This window comes from Poeciliopsis prolifica, unplaced genomic scaffold, assembly GCF_027474105.1.
Source record: "Poeciliopsis prolifica strain line A6 unplaced genomic scaffold, Auburn_PproV2 SCAFFOLD059, whole genome shotgun sequence".
Taxonomy (NCBI): domain Eukaryota; kingdom Metazoa; phylum Chordata; class Actinopteri; order Cyprinodontiformes; family Poeciliidae; genus Poeciliopsis; species Poeciliopsis prolifica.
The window spans coordinates 1,031,039-1,049,730 of NW_026562434.1; the positions used below are offsets into that span (position 1 = coordinate 1,031,039).

At 39.5% G+C, this 18,692-nt stretch overlaps 1 protein-coding gene across 1 annotated transcript in view; it reads right to left on the reverse strand.

The window, feature by feature from the left end:
• Positions 1–18,186, reverse strand: part of LOC129379595 (NACHT, LRR and PYD domains-containing protein 3-like) — a gene marked incomplete at its 3' end in the record, with an annotated part of 205,355 nt that extends 187,169 nt beyond the window's left edge. Inside the window, 2 exon segments of the mRNA XM_055060414.1 lie at positions 17,731–17,850; positions 17,985–18,186. Of these exon segments, the coding sequence (XP_054916389.1) occupies positions 17,731–17,850; positions 17,985–18,073 (209 nt within the window).
• Positions 18,187–18,692: the final 506 nt, after the last annotated feature.

Sequence of the window (18,692 nt, forward strand, 5' to 3'; positions counted from 1 at the left end):
CTGCCATCAGCTGCTGCACTTCTACTATTAGTCCACTAGATGGAGACATGGAGCAACACTTACATTCACTGATTCAACATGAACAGGAAGGATTTTAGTTAGTCAATTATTAATCACTACAAATAAAAAAATTTGTAATCATTTATAGTGATTTGATTATATGCTACATCAAAGATTATATAGATAGATATTTTACTTTGTCTGACCTTGATGGTGGAGAATAGTTTGGTTATAGGTAAGAAAAACATGAAGCACTTTGTAAAGAGCGGAAATCGAAAACATCATCCTTTCATCATGTTGTTCATCAGTAATATAATACTGTTCATCAGTTCATCAGTAATATATACTGATCTTCAAACAGCAGAAAGATGAAACATTGAGCAGAAATAAGCAGTGAACCTGCTCTCCAAATATTAGAGAGCAGAAACATACAGGAAAGTTCCTGAAGACAAAGTTCAAGTAGGAAACAAAGCAAACTTACAGTTTATTCAAACGATCCAAAAGTTGAAGAACATTTGAAAAACAAATAAAGATCCAACAACATGATCGGAGCCACACCTTAACAGTGTAATTAAAACTGAAAGCAAATGTGATAGAGGTTGCTTAACTGATTGTGTCACAACTCTTCTGGTTTGTAGTTTCTTCTTTTGCAGCAGGAGAACCAGGAAGTGGAAGGTCTACAGTAAAATCAGAGGCAGGTTTAAATTATTAATGAAAGAGAGACGTTCTGATAAAAATGAGGATGTACTTACTTTTGATCATAACTAGTGATGATTGTAAAACATTTTTTTGCAATATTTCAGGTTATTTAGCATGTCAGAAAATCTTTTAAAATGGATATAAACTGGATATTTGCATAACTTTTGAAACAAATATCTAACTTCAAAGTAAATATGTATTTGGCAAACTACAATGTTGTTCTCCAAAATAACATTTGATTTTTAAATTAAATATTTTCAAAGCTAAATTTGTGTATTTTAATTTCTAGTTGTTCAGTGAGAGACTTTATTATGTTAACATGTTTTAATTTTTCCCTCCATTCAGTAACAGTTTGTGAAGATGGTTTAATCGAATTCAATTTTCTCCCAGGTCTTTATTTGTGGTCAATCCCAGAAGACATGTGTGATGACAGACCATGCCAAATTCCTCCAATATCTATCTGTGGTTGGAATCCTGGAAATGAACATTTTTAATAGAGTCCTGTTTAAAGGTTTGTCTAACCAAATTAGTTCCACCAGTTTTGTTGATTCATTATTGTGCAAGCTTGAACGTTTCATTGCAGCTTTGTTTTGTTCCTGTTGCATGAGGAACAAAACATGAGTTGTTTTTATTAGTGGCAGAGCTACAGTTATCATCAAAGTTTTCCCAAGCATGGAATCCTGTCATGTCTCTGGTTAAGCTTCTGACCCACATGCAGATATTGGGAACGGGGGCTTCTGGAAGAAATAATAAATTAATGGAGCAGAACGCACCCAAGGACATGCTCTTAGATAAGGTTATCCTAATCTAATATCAGACTATTGACGGGAGACTGAGCTACATGGTTCATGGCCATAAAATGCAATACACAGACACAGCAAACAGATAGACTCCATCATGCCACCACCTTTCGCTCATATCTGAATTGTCTGAATTTTACTATGTGCATACTTCCCTAATATGTATATTCCTCTTTTTACCTTATTACTTTTTAAAAATGTGTTAAGTACTCACTATTAAACCAGAAAAGGAATTAGAACAAACTTAACATCCAGAAAAAACTACTTCCACAACAGGAACTTTAGTTTTTATTATTATGTTTAGAAACTGTGGAGTAATCATTACTTTTACAAATTCAAAATAAAATTATAAACTCCAGAGGATACATACTTATCTAGCAACCCAGAAAAACTAGTTTATAAATTACAGACAGCTCATTCTTAAACATGGGGAACTAATAATACTCTTGTATGTCTTTTCTTTGGTTTATTTTGTTTGCATTTCCATCTAATTCATGGAAAGCACTTTAAATTACTGTTGCTGAAAATGTGCTATATCATTAAATTTATCTTACCTTACCATATGTATAAAAGAAGCTTCAGGCTCCTATGATTTGTTCATCTGACAAACATAATTTAAAGAAATGTTGCTCTTTATCACAAATCAAACTGGTAAAACATCTTTTTTGAAGCACAATCCTTCTGTTTTATTTATAACTTTATATTATTGGCAAACTGATCTAAGACCCTTCAGATAAAGGGGAAATCTGGTGTGGAGGAATAAATGTACCTCAGTCAAGATATGACTAATCACCATTCATATCATAGTTATAACCATAGCCAGATCAGCTAATGAAATTAGCATCTTGTATTCCCCATATGTAATGATCATAATTTTTAGATATATGTAGAAAGTGATATATTTATGTTCAGTTTTATTTGCTGTGACAAAGTATTAGGGCCACACTAAAAAAATATAAAAATAAAATTACAAAATAGGTGTTGCCATGTGTGTGACATAATCTTGGTGAGCCAGATTAAAATAAGAAATAAGAGATAAAATAAGCCTTCTGAGAGAACCTACCTGAAAACTGAACCTAGATGTTAGAATAAAGTCAACATGGATACTGGATAAGATCATTGGGGAAGCCAGAGCTAATCAAAATGTGTCAAAATCTAAAGTGCAGTGAGGCTGGCAGATGAAGGATAATAAGGATGGTGGGAACCACAACTGGTTAACTCCGGGATGGTGAAAAGCCCCAAGTTTTCCAGCAGTTTTTAAATAACTGTCAGGTTAAAATACCCTAAACACCTTCACACAGACATAGACAAAGGAAAAAAGAGGAAAATGAATTAAAATTTGTTACTCAAGGAGAGAAAGAACAGGGAGCGATTGGTTCACACTCCAAACTTGCTCTGAGTTTCCCCTCTTTCTTTTCCTTTTATTGAAATTCAAGAGCCCTGGTTACATAGTTTAGCAGCTACTAATTAAGGGAGGAGCAAACAACAAATCCTGCTGCTAACACATTTATATATCTTTTCTATACAATGTAGTTTCCTATCTTTCTGCATGCGAGGTCTTAAGTGCAGTTCCATATATCTGGGTCACAAACTTCGACCATTTAATCTTTGAGTGAGGCCAGCCACAGCCCTCCAGAATGGATGGCCTCTCCGTCCACTTTGGCATGCTTATCTCCTCCTGTAGACATCACTAAAAGCCACACATTCTAGAAGCAAACAGTCAAACAGTCTATAAGGATAATGAGTATATATGAAATAAAAGATATTTAGAAATCTAACAATAACACTAGACTGTTGTCCAGCAAATGAAAAGACATGAAATTGTGGAATTTGGGTCTCAAAGACAGAAATTCCTGCCTTAGAAAAACTCAAGCAAGAAAGAAGCAACTTCACCGGATGCAAGCAGAAGAACAATGTCTCCTTGAAGAGAAAATTGGTGCTTTGGGTGTAAAGGTGAACAGAATGATAGTCATCTTTGATAGGAAACCAAATCCACCTGGAACCCTCAGAATACCTTAAGTCACATTAAGAAAGACTTTAAAATATTGAACCAGACGGGAGAAACAGGACAGACAGACAAGCTTTCTGTCACCACTCAGTAACCAGATGGAGTCAGACAGAAAGAACAGATATTCTGAGGAAGAAATGACTGAAGCCGTCATTAACGCCGTCAGCCCTGACCTTCATCTCAGAGATCTGCTGGAAGTGAAGTTGGACCTCACACTCCCCACTCTTACAGTTATATTCAACTATAAAGTTGACTCATCATCTGACCTACTGCATGAACAGGAGGTCAGATGAACATCTCCCAAGACCCAAGAGAGTCTGCTCAAGCCTTCCTGTTGAGAGAACTAGAGTTGAGAGAAACACTGCTCTACATGTCTGGGGAAAAACATGAGGCAGAGCAGTTCAGGCCAAATCTGATCCAACTTAAGTTCCTGCAGTCACTGGAAACAAGTTTGTTGAGTGAAGCCCTGATGTTCCAGTTAAACCCAAAACTGAGCCGCTAAAAATATCATAGATGAGGTTTTAACTGAAAAGATACATTACGCTACCAGTCTTGAAATTTAGCAACAAAACATACTGCTCAATCAAACCATTGAGATTAAATGGAAAACAAGCAGAAGTTCAGAATATTCACTTTCACTCACAACACAGAGACAATGAGAGGGGAGACAGATTAAAAGAGGTGAAAATGTATCAAGAGGAAACAAGTGCAAAGTCAATGGCCAGATTCAGAGACTGAAGTTGATTGAAGGCCTTAAAGCAGATCTGATGGAGATAAAGAAATTACATGGAACAGCAACATCAAAGCTCACACCTGTCAGAACGAAAGGACGCCAAGAACGCAGAGAAGCTGGGGGGGTGGTATCTATCTGCACTGGTACCTCTGGACAAGAAGCCATATTTCTCATGGCTGCAAGCAGAGAAATTTACAGGGAAACAGGAAGGCGCTTATGAGGAGGGACCAGCAGTAATCCGGTTACCCCCAGGTCCCACTGTGACATTTTATTTATGTAGACCAACACTTAATGCTCTTGTGAGCCACCAGGTAATCCCCAAAACACAATGAATTCCCTTCAGTCTGAGAGTTATATTCCCTCACTGCACTAAAACAAGCTCATCAGTCTCTTTGGAAGAAGATGTGTTGTCCAGTGCCATCTTGATAATGTAGGAGAGCTTTATGGGACACAGGGGCTCAGGCAAGTTTAATAAATGGTGACTGGAGAAAGAATCGCCTCTCTCACAAAACACTGAGACCAATCTCAGAAATCCTGTCTGAACCACTGGTAGCCATGACAGCAAATATAGTCAAATGCAATATACTCATATATACTCAGATAGAGACTGAGATTCACTTGGACTGTGACAATCAGCAAACAAAGCATTTATTGTTTCTGGTTTAGTCTCATATAATTAAAAATGTTGCTAACAACCAATTACTGAAATTAATGTGACAGAAGAAGTAGAGGGTCAATGGAGAAACATACAGGAAATCAGTCAGACATTCTTAGTGTCAGTTAAAACAGCTAAGTCCATGTTAAAGATGTTGCAGACCCATGAAAACAAAATGTTGGAACAGTGTGCATAGGGAAGAACATTTTCCTCCTAACTCCACCTAGATACAGCACTCATTCACATTGTTCTAGATGAATGGCCGCAGGTACCTGCAGGCCTGCAAAAACAGCAGGTGACTCTCACAGGAAAGGTCAGCATATGTTTAGATCTCTATTATGAAAACAAACAAGCTAGACCTTACCCTGATTCCTCGTACCATCCTGTCACAGAACAAATAAATGCAATGTGTACAGTTACAACACTGAGCCCTGAAAACACATTTGAGAAGCTTGATAATAGCTATGTTATTCAGGCCCAGGTAAATGAGATCATCAGTAATGCCCAATCTCAAAACGAGCCTCTTCAGTGGGATCCCCAGATTGACTCAACCTTCTCAGCCCTGATCAGCAGAAAGTGGGTGTCAAGTTTTTCCTCTCTTAAGACCCCTAAGGTTTTCCCAAACTTGAAAAAGGCTTTCTTCCTCCAGAGAGATGCCAGTGACATCTTTTATGCTTTTTTTCTTCTCTTGCAATAAATCTCATCAGCAGCATCTGAACAGGTAACATTTAGTCACATGAGTAGGTTGAGAACCTACAAAATGATTGGAAAAATATTAATTACAGTTAAGTTAATTTTGACTTTAACTAATATCTCCAGTAATTATTTAATAATTTACTCTTAAGTTAATAGTGAATGAATAAATAAACCATATCCAAACAGTCCAACCAATCTGTTTTCAAGCACTTGAAACCAATGCATGGAAAAAATAAATCTATTTCAATCTTCTGAATTCAATCTGAATCATGTGAACTGCGAATAATGTCCATTTCCTGCCAGTGGTGTCTTTGAGGAAGCTTTCAGTTGAGGTTCTTTGTCTTAAGAGAGATCATTGTGTGACACAAGTGTGTCAGGTTACCTTATAGGTTTCGCTGCTGAGCTTGAGCAGTGAAAGCAATGGGTGCAGTTTTGCAAGGTGCCAGTTGGGGAGAGATGGTAAATCCATCTGCTCTTTAAACAAGCACATCACTCTCTCCATGACACAACCCCTATGAAAAAGACTTCTAAACCAAAGGACCTCCACTAAGAGGTTAAAGAATGTCTTCGAGAAGTTCTGATAGAAACATAAAATGTCAAGATTTTCTCTTTAATTTTTCAAAGTACCATCACTTAGCCTTCATCAACTAGAATAAAGATGGGAATGTTTTACTGTAAGGGAATTATGAAAAAAATCTCTTGACATTTAAAAAGAAAAAGTAATGGATGAGCAGCAAATGAATGAAATGCAGAAAAAAATGTTTATTGTTCACTAAAAATATGAAGCATAACTGCAACAAAGTATTTAACATTTGAATTAAATATGTATTAAGAAAATAAGAGCTAACAGAAACATCAAATGTTCAGTGATTGAGAAATATTGTTGGAAATTCCAAAAAATCTGAGTGATGAGTGAAACGAAAAAACCAAGACAGAAAAAAACATCCTGAGACTTATTGTAAATCTTTGACTGGAACAGTAAAACAACATGTGATTTTGGAGTAATCCCAGCTTCCATGTTTTAAGGACTGCCAAAAGACGAAATTGGTAAAGAACTGTGTTGAAGAATTTCACCAAGAAAAAGTTTGGAGCCATGAACACAAGTTTCTGAAAAGGCTGAACTATCATTTAAGCTGTGAGAAAGTTTCTCACTCAAGAGGACACTCTTTTGACTCAGCTCAGCACAGAAACACTGAGGAAGCAAAATTGGACCACCAGAAGCCAAATCCAGGAATCAGAGGTTCAGTGAATGTGGTGTTGAAGGTGTGGAGGAGGATCAGTGAGTCAGAGGAGACTCTGTAGAAGGACAGAATGCCAGCAGGACAGTCCACATACACTGCTACTCTGTTAGAGACAGAGGAGGAGGAGAGACGAGTTTCTATGTTATTGTGAAAGACATAGTAACCAAACATCAGAGCAGCTCAGACTCCAGGAATGATCATTCCTCAAACAAAGTCTATATGTTTCCTTTCCTCTTGATTCTTCTGTAACTCACTGATATCTTAATTCTCTGTCCACTCAACCTCCCAGTAACAGCGACCAGTCAGACCAGTTCTACACAGCAGCTGAGGAAGATCAAATCTGTCTGGATGATCAGGATATGACTGAAGCTCCTCCACATATGTCACCTTCCTGTTGCCTTCAGACAGTTGGAGGAATTTGTTCACTGTGTTTGTGTCGATGGTGAGTTGACAGGAATCTGATGGAGAGAACAAACACAATCCAGCTGCAGTTATTGATCATTTATTGACACTTTGACTCCTGAATGAGTGATGTGACAGTTTGAAGATGGTTGAATGTGAGCTGCTTTGTTGTCATGAATCAGATGAAAAACACACTTACATCTCCATGGACCTGGAGTCAAGAATCGGCCTCCAGCAGGCTCCACCCTGAAAGGAGGAGGGGGGTCAGACCATCAGTCTCTTTCAGCAGCAAACATGGACATTACATGTCTCTCAGACACACATTGTCCTCCACTGAGACAGGAACAGTCCAACATCTGGATTGCAAACTGCAGTGGATGTAGGAAGGACAGTTGGTGCTGCTGCAGAACAACTCATTTCTCCAAACACAGGAAAAGCTCCAACAGAGAGGAGAAAGGAAATCCCTCAGTAACAACCTGAAGAAACTCACTGAAGCCTAAAAGGACATCAGGAAACTAAGGAAACATTTCTGGAAGCTCCACTTGATTTTAATAATCAGCATTAAAATACAATCAATCTAAACTCTGATCAACACCTGGATACTGATCCATCCACACTCCCACACACAGATGAAGGAATGAAACACTAAACAGCCCTGCTGCTGAAAACCTGCTGTGGCCTCACTGTAATATCCAGAAATACAAACATTCAAAAGGAGAAGCTGCATCACATTCAACAAAGATTCAACAAGAATCAAAGATTTGATCTCTGAGCTCAGACTCACAAACCAGGGAGAGGCTTCCATCATCACACACCTCTGACAAACACTCCAACCTTTCAGCACTTCCTCTACCAACCAGCACCACCAGGTGGCGCTGCACACATTTACAATGAGCCCAAGAAGAAGAAGCAGCATCCTGAATCCAGCAGCTGCAGTAATGGCTTGACTTTTTATCTTTCTCAGTAAATTTATCAGAACTTTGGATCTGAACAAATTCCTGAGCTCTCGTTTCAACTTTTCCCTCAATCACTGCAATTCCTCCTTCCTTCTGGAAAAAAAGGAATTGCTTTTCTATCCTGACTCCATTTATATATTATAATAATATAATAATATAAATATATAATATATTTATATTATTATTTTCATACATCTCCACAAGGAGATGTTTGACACAATTTACTTCCTGGTAGAGGTCAAACTACCAAATAAATTGATCTACTAAAATTCTAAAATTTCTCTATGCCTTGTGAATAGTTAGCTTCACTTTTTCATATATTTTATGAAAATACACACCAACTGCTGAAGTTAAAATCTGTTATAAATGTTATAGTGTCAAACTAATATTTAATTAGCAAACTAGAGTTAACTTCAAACTAGTTTTTCTAGCAATGTGACTAAAGACATCTTTTAGTCCTATATCAGACCTTCTCTGCTCCTGCAGCAGGTTCCTCCATACCTGAGAGCTTCCAGTCTCCAGTGTGGATCCTTCAGTCCAGCCGACAGCAGCTTCACTCCTGAGTCTCCTGGATGATTGTAGCTCAGGTCCAACTCTTTCAGATGGGAGGGGTTGGAGGTCAGAGCTGAGGCCAGAGAAGCACAGCCTTCCTCTGAGACCAAACAGCCTGATAAGCTGCAGACACACAATTCATCACATGATGAGAAAATGAGAACATGGAGGTAGAAACCAAGGTCTGAACTCATACTTAATCTGTTAATAAATACTGTGAAAAGTGATAAAACCGTATTTAGTTTTTTGTAGATAATAAAATAAAAATTTGCGAAATATAGAATAGATGACAACATCTAAGAACTGATGCTTGGAAAGATTTGAAATAATGCACCGGACTGTTACCAGACTGTCAGGTCCCCAGTTACACTATCAATGGGATCCTGACCTCAACATTTCTAAATACCTCTATTCTTTGTTCTTTTATGTAAGAAGGGATGAAATTAAAACCGGCCATGTTTATGTTTCAAGACTAAGCATGGTTAGCCATGCTTCCAATATTATTATGATCCATTACTGAAATAATATTTTACATCATCTCTGATAACAGGTAATGGAAAGATGTCTGGTTTCACCAGGATTGAGAACATTTTACCTGAGAGTTTCCAGGTTGCAGTTTGGACTCTTCAGTCCAGCAGAGAGAAGCTTCACTCCTGAATCCTGCAGGTTGTTGTTACTCAGGTCCAGTTCTCTGAGACTGGAGGACTGGGAGCTGAGAACTGAGGACAGAGCTTCACAGCTTCTCTCTGAGAGTTACAGACACTCAGTCTGAGGAGACAGGGAGGGAAATTTGATTTTAAAAAGTTAATCAAACTGTATGTTTTTCTTTCTCTTCTTGGAAAGATTTAAGGGAGACTGAAATTTTACACATCTTTACATTTCTCTTTTTGTGTACTGGTTTATTTTAGTTAGGCTTCCAGCTTTGAAGGACTGAACTGGAGGCTTGAAAGAGAAATATTGAATTCAACAATGAATTAAATGATTCCAGTTTCAGTTGAAGGAGTTTTGCTCCTTGAATATTTAACTAGCTGACACCATTGGGGAGACAATGCACTGGTGAGTAAACAGAAATATGAATCCATACTTTCCCCACCATTAGCAGATTTTTCTTGATCAAAAAATAAATGCAATAACAATGTGTTTCCTTACAGAGCTTTGTTGGAGGCTTTAACCACTGGCAGCAGCCTCAGAAGAACCTCCTCTGAAGCAGAGTATTTCTTCAGGTCAAACACATCCAGATCTTTTCCTGATGACACTAAGATGAAACCCAGAGCTGACCACTGAGCAGGAGACAGTTTATCTGTGGAGAGACTTCCTGAACTCAGAGACTGTTGGATCTCCTCCACTAGAGAACGATCATTCAGTTCATTCAGACAGTGGAACAGATTGATGCTTTTCTCTGCAGACACATTCTCACTGATCTTCTTCTTGATGTACTGAACTGTTTCCTGATTGGTCTGTGACCTACTTCCTGGCTTTGTCACCAGACCTTGTAGGAGTCTCTGATTGGTCTGCAGTGAAAGTCCCAGGAGGAAACGGAGGAACAAGTCCAGGTGTCCATTTGGACTCTGTAAGGCCTGGTCAACAGCTCTCTGATGAGACATTTATTTGATTGGCTAAAAACTTAGAGTTGGATGATTTCTTCCATCAGGTTGACACCAGAGTTGATGAAGTCAGATGAACATGAAGAGCAGCCAGAAACTCCTGAACACTCAGATGGACGAAGCAGAACACCTTGTCCTGGTACAGACCTCTCTCCTCTTTAAAGATCTGTGTGAACACTCCTGAGTACACTGAGGCTGCTCTGATATCGATGCCACACTCTGTCAGGTCTGATTCATAGAAGATCAGGTTTCCTTTCTGCAGCTGATCAAAAGCCAGTTTTGCCAGAGACTTGATCATCTTCCTGCTCTCTGGACTCCAGTGTGGATCTGTTTCAGCTCCTCCATCATACTTGACCTTCTTCACTTTGGTCTGAACCACCAGGAAGTGGATGTACATCTCAGTCAGGGTTCTGGGCAGCTCTCCTCCCTCTCTGGTCTCCAACACATCCTCCAGAACTGTAGCAGTGATCCAGCAGAAGACTGGGATGTGGCACATGATGTGGAGGCTTCGTGATGTCTTCATGTGGGAGATGATCCTGCTGGCCTGTTTCTCATCTCTGAATCTCTTCCTGAAGTACTCCTTCTTCTGAGGGTCATTGAACCCTCTGACCTCTGTCACCATGCCAACACACTGAGGAGGGATCTGATTGGCTGCTGCAGGTCGTGTGGTTATCCAGAGGAGAGCAGAGGGAAGCAGTTTCCCCCTGATGAGGTTTGTCAGCAGAACATCCACTGAGGTGGACTCTGTAGCATCAGTCAGGATCTCCTTGTTGTGGAAGTCCAGTGGAAGTCGACTCATCCAAGCCATCAAAGATGAACAGAACCTGGAAGTGTTCAAAGCTGCAGATTTCTTTGGTTTCACTAAAGAAATGATGAACAAGTTCCACCAAGCTGAACTTTTTCTCTTTCAGCACATTCAGCTCTCTGAAGGTGAATGGAAATATGAAGTGGATGTTCTGGTGGGCTTTGTCTTCAGCCCAGTCCAGAGTGAACTTCTGTGTTAGGACTGTTTTCCCAATGCCAGCCACTCCCTTTGTCATCACTGTTCTGATTGGTTGATCTCTTCCAGGTGGGACTTTAAAGATGTCTTCTTGTCTGATTGTTGTTTCTGGTCTGTGTGGTTTCCTGGATACTGTTTCAATCTGTCTGACCTCATGTTCATCATTGACCTCTCCAGTCCCTCCCTGATGTAGAGCTCTGTGTAGATCTGGTTCAGAAGGGTTGGACTTCCTGCTTTAGCAATCCCCTCAAACACAGACTGGAACTTCTTCTTCAGACCAGATTTAAGTTGATGTTGACAAACTGCACCATAGTGTTCTAATATGTCACAAAAAGTAAAATCAGTAACTAAACAAAATCATTTTCTGAAGCTGATTAGAATAAATGTGACCATGTTTCTTAAGACATTAATAATTATGTAATTTATCCATCTGGTCATATCTTTGTAGAAATCGTCTTACTGCTTTGCAGACGGTCAGCCATCTCCTCCTGTTTCATCATCCTCAAGAAGCTCAGTGTGATCTTCATCAGTGCCTCTCTAATGCTATTCCTCTGCTCTTCATCCTCACATTCTGACACATCATCAACTTTTCTTGGGCTCTCTGAGCATTCTGGGTCATCTGGACTTAGAACCTTATGGATCTGCTTCAGCTCATCCTTCACAAAAGTGATGATCTTGTTTTCTAGCGACTGGAATGAAATAATAGATGAACGACACATCAATGCAAGGATTGTGTTTATGGAATATTTTCTGTATTTGACCAGATTTCTTTTTAAATGAAGGAAAAATTCTAAGCCCATGCATCAGTGTGACAGGTTACAATTCACGCCGTTGGCTGATGCACAGACATTATAAACTTTTTGCACCAAATACATTATAGAGGAATCTAAATTCAATCAATTAAAACAATCCTTTTTGAATATCTCATGGACTGAACTAAATGAATCTTGGCACCTGGGAGATTACTGCACATTGAAGAATTATGGACAGGATGCTTTGGAGATTCAGTTAATTCCAACCTTTGGTTGAAATATCATTTTTATTTCCAATCTCTAATTCATAGAATAGAGAAAACTAAAGCAAATGCCATCATGTAATACTGGATTTATAGTCGAAACAGGTGAGCTGACAGTTTGTCTTGAGGAAATTTTAGGTTAATCCAAGTATAAAAATTTCAGTGAGTTCTTTATTATATAATTAATGGGCACGAAGTTCAGCCACTGCTGATATGTGAACTTAAAACACCATGCAGTTTTAACAAATGGCCCTCCAGTGATCTTTGTGTAAGGCTCAGGAGGAGTGCAGCAGATTTCACAGTTGTACATCTGTCAGTTTCGGAGAAGAAAAACCACAGAAAAATATCTTAGTAAAAGCATGCACCCTGACTATGCACAGGATTAAAAAGAGCTTGTGTGGTTCAAAAAATCCTGGCTCTCAAGACAGCAGGAGGATGAAAAAAAGATAAAAGAGAAGTTGCACTACTTACTCAAATGGTAGACCAAATAAAAGTATAATATACTTTGTTTAATTGAGTCTCAGGCCTCAAATGAAAGGTAACATGGTTGGTTCAGAGAGATCCCACTGGCTAACTTACCAGCACAGACTTATCTGTAGATGCAGACCAGGAACACAGTTGTGAGGAACTGTGTGTTCAGACCTTCACTGGGTGAAGTGCTTGTAATTTATATGCAGTTGCTTATTTCTTTTTACTCTACGTCATTGGGGCAACAGTAAGTGATTCTTGTCCCTGCAGAGGAAAAGTTTGATGCATTCATCTGCTGTATGTGTGATGAGATCTCGATTCACAGTTCAATAGTTGAATATTAACTAATCCACAAAAAAATTGCGTCTGTGTAACCTATGTCAAGATCAATTATAATTTGATGGGTAAAAATAGAATGTTACAGGGTTTCTTTTGATTCTGTAAGTCAAACTGACAAACTGCAAGAAAGTCTAGCGCTACCTTTGCATCACACTGAAAACATGGAGCCAAACACCAGATAGATATTGGACAGACTGACAGTCCTCTTATCCACAAAGTGCAGCATGAAGATGACTGTGAACAGAAAAGTAGTTGTTGTACATCTACACACCGTAAATATGGAGTCCAGATGTATTCGATCATGCTGGTCATATGGACCACTGGGAACCTCTGAGAACTGCTGGTCCACTCTGTGGTGGAACAAGGAACAATTAGGAAGTCAGAAAATATGCATCCAGCAGTTTACACAGAGGAAATCATGAAGAATTTCACATTAAAAGTCCTTAAAGCAGAAAAGCAAATAATTGTATGAACTCATTACAAGAAGTTAGAAAGAGAAAGATGAACAATAAGGATGAGGACCGTTAACACCAGAATTACCCAGGAGACATTTTAAAAAGTTGGTGCTGAACTTGGACTCAAACAGTCCAAACTGTCATCAGATCTGATGCTGATGGAGACAGTTTCCCAGAGCTTGGGGACAGTGGAAGTGAAGGCTCTGTCCACACAGGTCTTCAGGACAGTGTGGGACATCCATCAGGTTCTGATGACTAGATCTGAGGTGATGTGGACATGGAGGAGGTCTGAAATATGTGGGTGTGTCCATGTGGGATCCTCTCCTGGATGTTATAGTGAGGATTTTAAAATGGATCCTGTAGATCCCTGGAATCCAGTGAGCGCACATTGTATCTGTCCACATAGACAATCAAAAGTGTGGACAGATATAATGTTCAGACATTATATCACTCCAAATATCACCATGAAGTGATATCTGGATGTGAGCAGAGAACCAGGTTTAATGTTCCTGCTGATCCCATTAAGAACCAGCAGAACCTCTGATGGTCCACATCAGCTCAGTTTGGTTGAGTTCCAGCAGATCTCACCAACCACATCATGAAGCTTTCCTTCCCTGCTGAACTGCTCTCACAATGCACACAGGATCCAAGTCCTGATGGACCAGAATGGCTTTACCAGGTATTTCCCAGTGGGTTATGAAAATATGTTCCACTGTAAAGCCCCTATTGCACTGCACAGCTAAACCAGGGTTGACCCATGTCGGCCTGGCTTCAAAGTAGGTCCGAGCGTTTTTGCATTAGAACGTCCAACCTGGTCCCACCAGCTCCTTAGAACCACAAGAGCTTTGGTTCTAATTGGGCCGGGCAAGTGGGGCTGCTTTAGATTCAGTAGCTGATTGGTTTGGAGTCAGCCGTTCATTGGTTCTAGCTGGCTCTCACTAAACTTTTCTTACTGCATTATGTAAAGAGTGCTCTTTTTAGTATCTTTATTATTATTGGATTCCTCCCAATATTCTGCTGTTACCTGGTCTCATGGTGAGGTAATTTTTTTCCTCAGCTTAGATGGTGATGAAAAAGTACGGAATGAGCTAGATGTCAACGGGAATAAGAAAGTTTTCCACCGCATCTATGAGGAAATGGCTTCGGCCAGCTACATCAGAAGTTCCAAACAGTGTAGAGAGAGTTGAATAAGCTGAATTTTGATTACCGGGCAATTAAGGACAACAACTGTTGGAGTGGAACAGGTTGGAAAGACTGGCGGTGGTACAATAAGATGGAAGCCGTCTATGGACGTCAGTTGTCAAGTAGCGGCAGGGAAAGTTCCCTCGATTTGGCTACCATCTTATTGGAGAACATGATTGATGGTAAGTTTTATGTACAGTGTAAGTCACCATTGTACATTTCACTTTGAGCCAATTAGCTATAAAAGCTTATTTGTAATGTTATGCTTGCAAAACAGGTTGTAAGGCTGTGGTGTGTATAGTCTTGTCTGTTGCTTCATAACTAGCAGAATAGGCTATGGTGAATATCAAGCTGAAGTTTTTTTTTTCCTGTTCTTTTTAGAAAGTTTACATTAGGATTTGGATTCCCAGGACCCGCTGACATTCCAGGTTCATCAATGTCACCATCATCATCCCCTCCGAGATCTTCACCAAGATCTCCCTCAGTGTTCACGGCTTCCACTTCTTCCAGCTCGACAGACCAGTGTGAACATGGTGCAATGGGTACGACACTCGTTCTTTCTTGGTATCGATTTATTGATTTATTTATTTCATAAAGATGTTTTTGTGTAATATAACAGTTTTACTCTTCTCATTTATTTCAGATCCTCATCACAAATGCTCAGCCAACACGGATTTACTTCTGGCCATAAGAGAAGAGAAAAAGGAAAATTGGGCAAAGCACGACCGCCATGTAAACATACTGCAGAGGACATACGTTAAGCTTGCAGGTTGGAGAACGCCTTCTGCCTGGAAGAACTGGATGCAAGGAATCAAGAAGTGGCCAAAAACGCAGTTGTTGCTTTATCGTTGGCAAAATTAATTGAATTTATAACTGCTAATATGAGAAAACCACGTATGTAATAAATTTCAGTTTTTCTAAACTGATAGCATCTTCATAGTAGTAAGTAGCCGTTTTCTTCTTCTTCAGTACATTGCCAGTTGGAAAATAACTAAAGAAAGCATTACCCCCACCAACTGGGGGTAATAAACAATTGTGGACCCCATTGTTTAGTTTAAAAACTGTCGTCAGGTACAGCTTCGATACCATGCTCAAATATATGCAAACACAACAGGGCTGCAGTACAGGTGGGACAGGACCGAAGCATGGCTGGGCCTAACCCTAAAAAAGGGGCTTTAGTCTGACATGGAGCCAGGAAGCAGCAAAACATCATCAACACCCAGAAATGAAGATATGTAGGTGTTTTCATTAGAACAGAGGATCTGATTTTGGTAGATAATGGATAAACCTCACTTTGTGAATATAACTGGGCATATCTGAGTGCTTACTGTTTCAGTTCCAAAGATACAGAAGTCAGATGCAGCTCACCTCTCCAATGATGGAGGTCCACAAGATTTAACCCAACGACGCATTGGACTGTTTCTCTTAAAGGGTTCTGGTTCTGGCTTGACTCTTTGATGGATCCTGATAGAAAAACTCTCATTAAAAACTTTCTGTGTGGTTATGCTTTAAAGATTGTTTTTCCAATGTGGCTCATCAGTTGATGATCTGTCTGGCTAACAGAACCAGACAAATCATCAACTTGATGATCTAAATGATCAGAACCGGTCCAATCCTCCAACATGTTCCTGATCATTGATCCTCCTGAATAATGTCCAGCCTTCTTTAAAGAGCAGAAATATTTTTTTCTGAGACCAACATGTTGGTTTAAATGACTGAGAGAACAGTTTGGTGATCTTAGTGTTGAGTCTGACATGGAGCAGAACCAGGAATCATTTCCACTCTGACCATCCAAGGAGATCTGATGGAGCTTCAATCAGAACCAGATGGTCAGACACAAAGCTCACCGAAGAATGAGATCTACATGAGATATTATTTAGTTTAACTGTAGAAATGACTGATAATCTGCCAAATTAGATGATGTTTAAAAGTAGAGATGAAACTGGAAAAGTGATTTTTGTTGCCCCTATGTTGTGCAGGAGAAAATATGATTGTTTTTTTCCTATGGTTTATTGTTTTTCTGCTTTGCATGTACAGATTGTTTTTGGGTTGTTGCTTTTCTTTTTCCTTTTTTCCCCTTTAACAATCCAAATGCACTGGACTGAAAGTGGTTGTCTAGGAAGGCAGAGCGCACCAATTGGCCACCTGAACAGGTGTCAGCAGATGCTGATTAGAGCCAAAATAAAAGGAACCTGGATGGGAAGAGTGCAGAGTGCAGCCTGGAGCCTGCGGAAACTTGCACACTGCGGAGCAAGGGGCAGATGGAACCCGCTCATCCGGCGCAGAATACCGGGAGTTGAACAGACGGCCCAGTACAGAGGATCAGGGCAGAGAACCTCTTCCCATGCCTGTAAGTAGCTTTCCATTCCGATTGTAGAGTATCGGCAGGAAATACGTCTCAACCTTGGTTGAGTTTAACTCACTGACTCTTCTGGAATCTCCAGCATCAGCGAACCTTAACTGGAGAGTTGAAAATCTCCAATGGTATCAAAGAAGCTGCATGACACCATTAGCATATCAATAGCAAGCAGAGGCATTTTATGTGGCTGTGGGAGACGTTAATCAAAACTGATGGATTCTCTGCCAAGTTTTTACCAGGATGTCACTGTTCCTACTCAGTGTCTTCCCTTCAGACTGCATGAACTCTGCAACTGTAAACTAATTCAGCTACATCTCATAAATTAGTGAAATATGACTTTTTAAGTTATATATATATTTAACTACTTTAATAGTTATTTATTTTTTATTTGTGTATTAAATTTCTTAATATGGGTCCTGAGATCAAATTTCTTACCACAAACAAGCAAATGTGGTATGACAATAAGAACTTCTTCAAACCTAGCATTCCCTTCCCAACAGAACTTATCATCACATGGCCACAATAACAGATATAAACAGAAGTTACAGCAGTTAGAAACAGCTCACCTCTCTGATGGTGGAGATCCAGGAGATTTAAAGTCAGTGAGAATATCCTTTGACTTGTCGCTCTTAAAGGACACACAGCTGGGTTCTGGTTCTGGTTCTGGTTTGAGTCTCTGATGCAACCTGACAGAAACATGATGATTAAAACTTAATCAGCAAAGAGGAGCAGCAGCAGCTTCATCACCACGTCTGTTCTGGCCTGATATAGTGAACGCTGTGTGAAAAGGGCTGTGGACAGTTAGAGATGGTGACCTCACCTCTGACCTTTGCTCTGGCTCTCATCTTCCCCACACAGAGTGGTTTTAGAGGGAGGGACTCCCTCCTCTCTGTCCTCACACTGATCCATGCTGCTGAATCCACATCAGCTCACACACACTTTCTAGCTTCACCTGCAGAGGAAACACACATCATTCATCTGCACATCAACTCTGATCATCCTTTACATCATTAGTGCTGGAAAAAGATCAGCTGCTCCTCCTCTGATTGGCTCTTCTTCTCTGCTTCATATCAGTGTCAGGTGAATGCAGTCAGACAGCAGAGAGGCAGAGGAAGCTGCCATCAGCTGCTGCACTTCTACTATCAGTCCACTAAATGGAGACATGGCGCAACATTTACATTCACTCATTCAACCTGAACAACAGGAAGTATTTAATTAGTTAATTATTAAACTCTACAAGTGGATTATTTTCTGCATAAAAGTATTATAATCACTTGAACACATTTCAACAATAATATTTAGTAAAAATAATACATAATATTCATTTATTTTGAAAGGATGCAACAAGAAACTTTTGTTCCTGACTAACAGTTTTACTCATGGAGGTAAAAACATGAAGCAGAAAAGAAAACATAGAAACACCAGCTGCTCATCATGTTGTTTGATTCTTGTTCATTAGTAATCAAATAGTGTAAATTAACCTTCAAACAGAAGAGAGATCAAACTGAGTGGAAGTCAGAAGTGATGC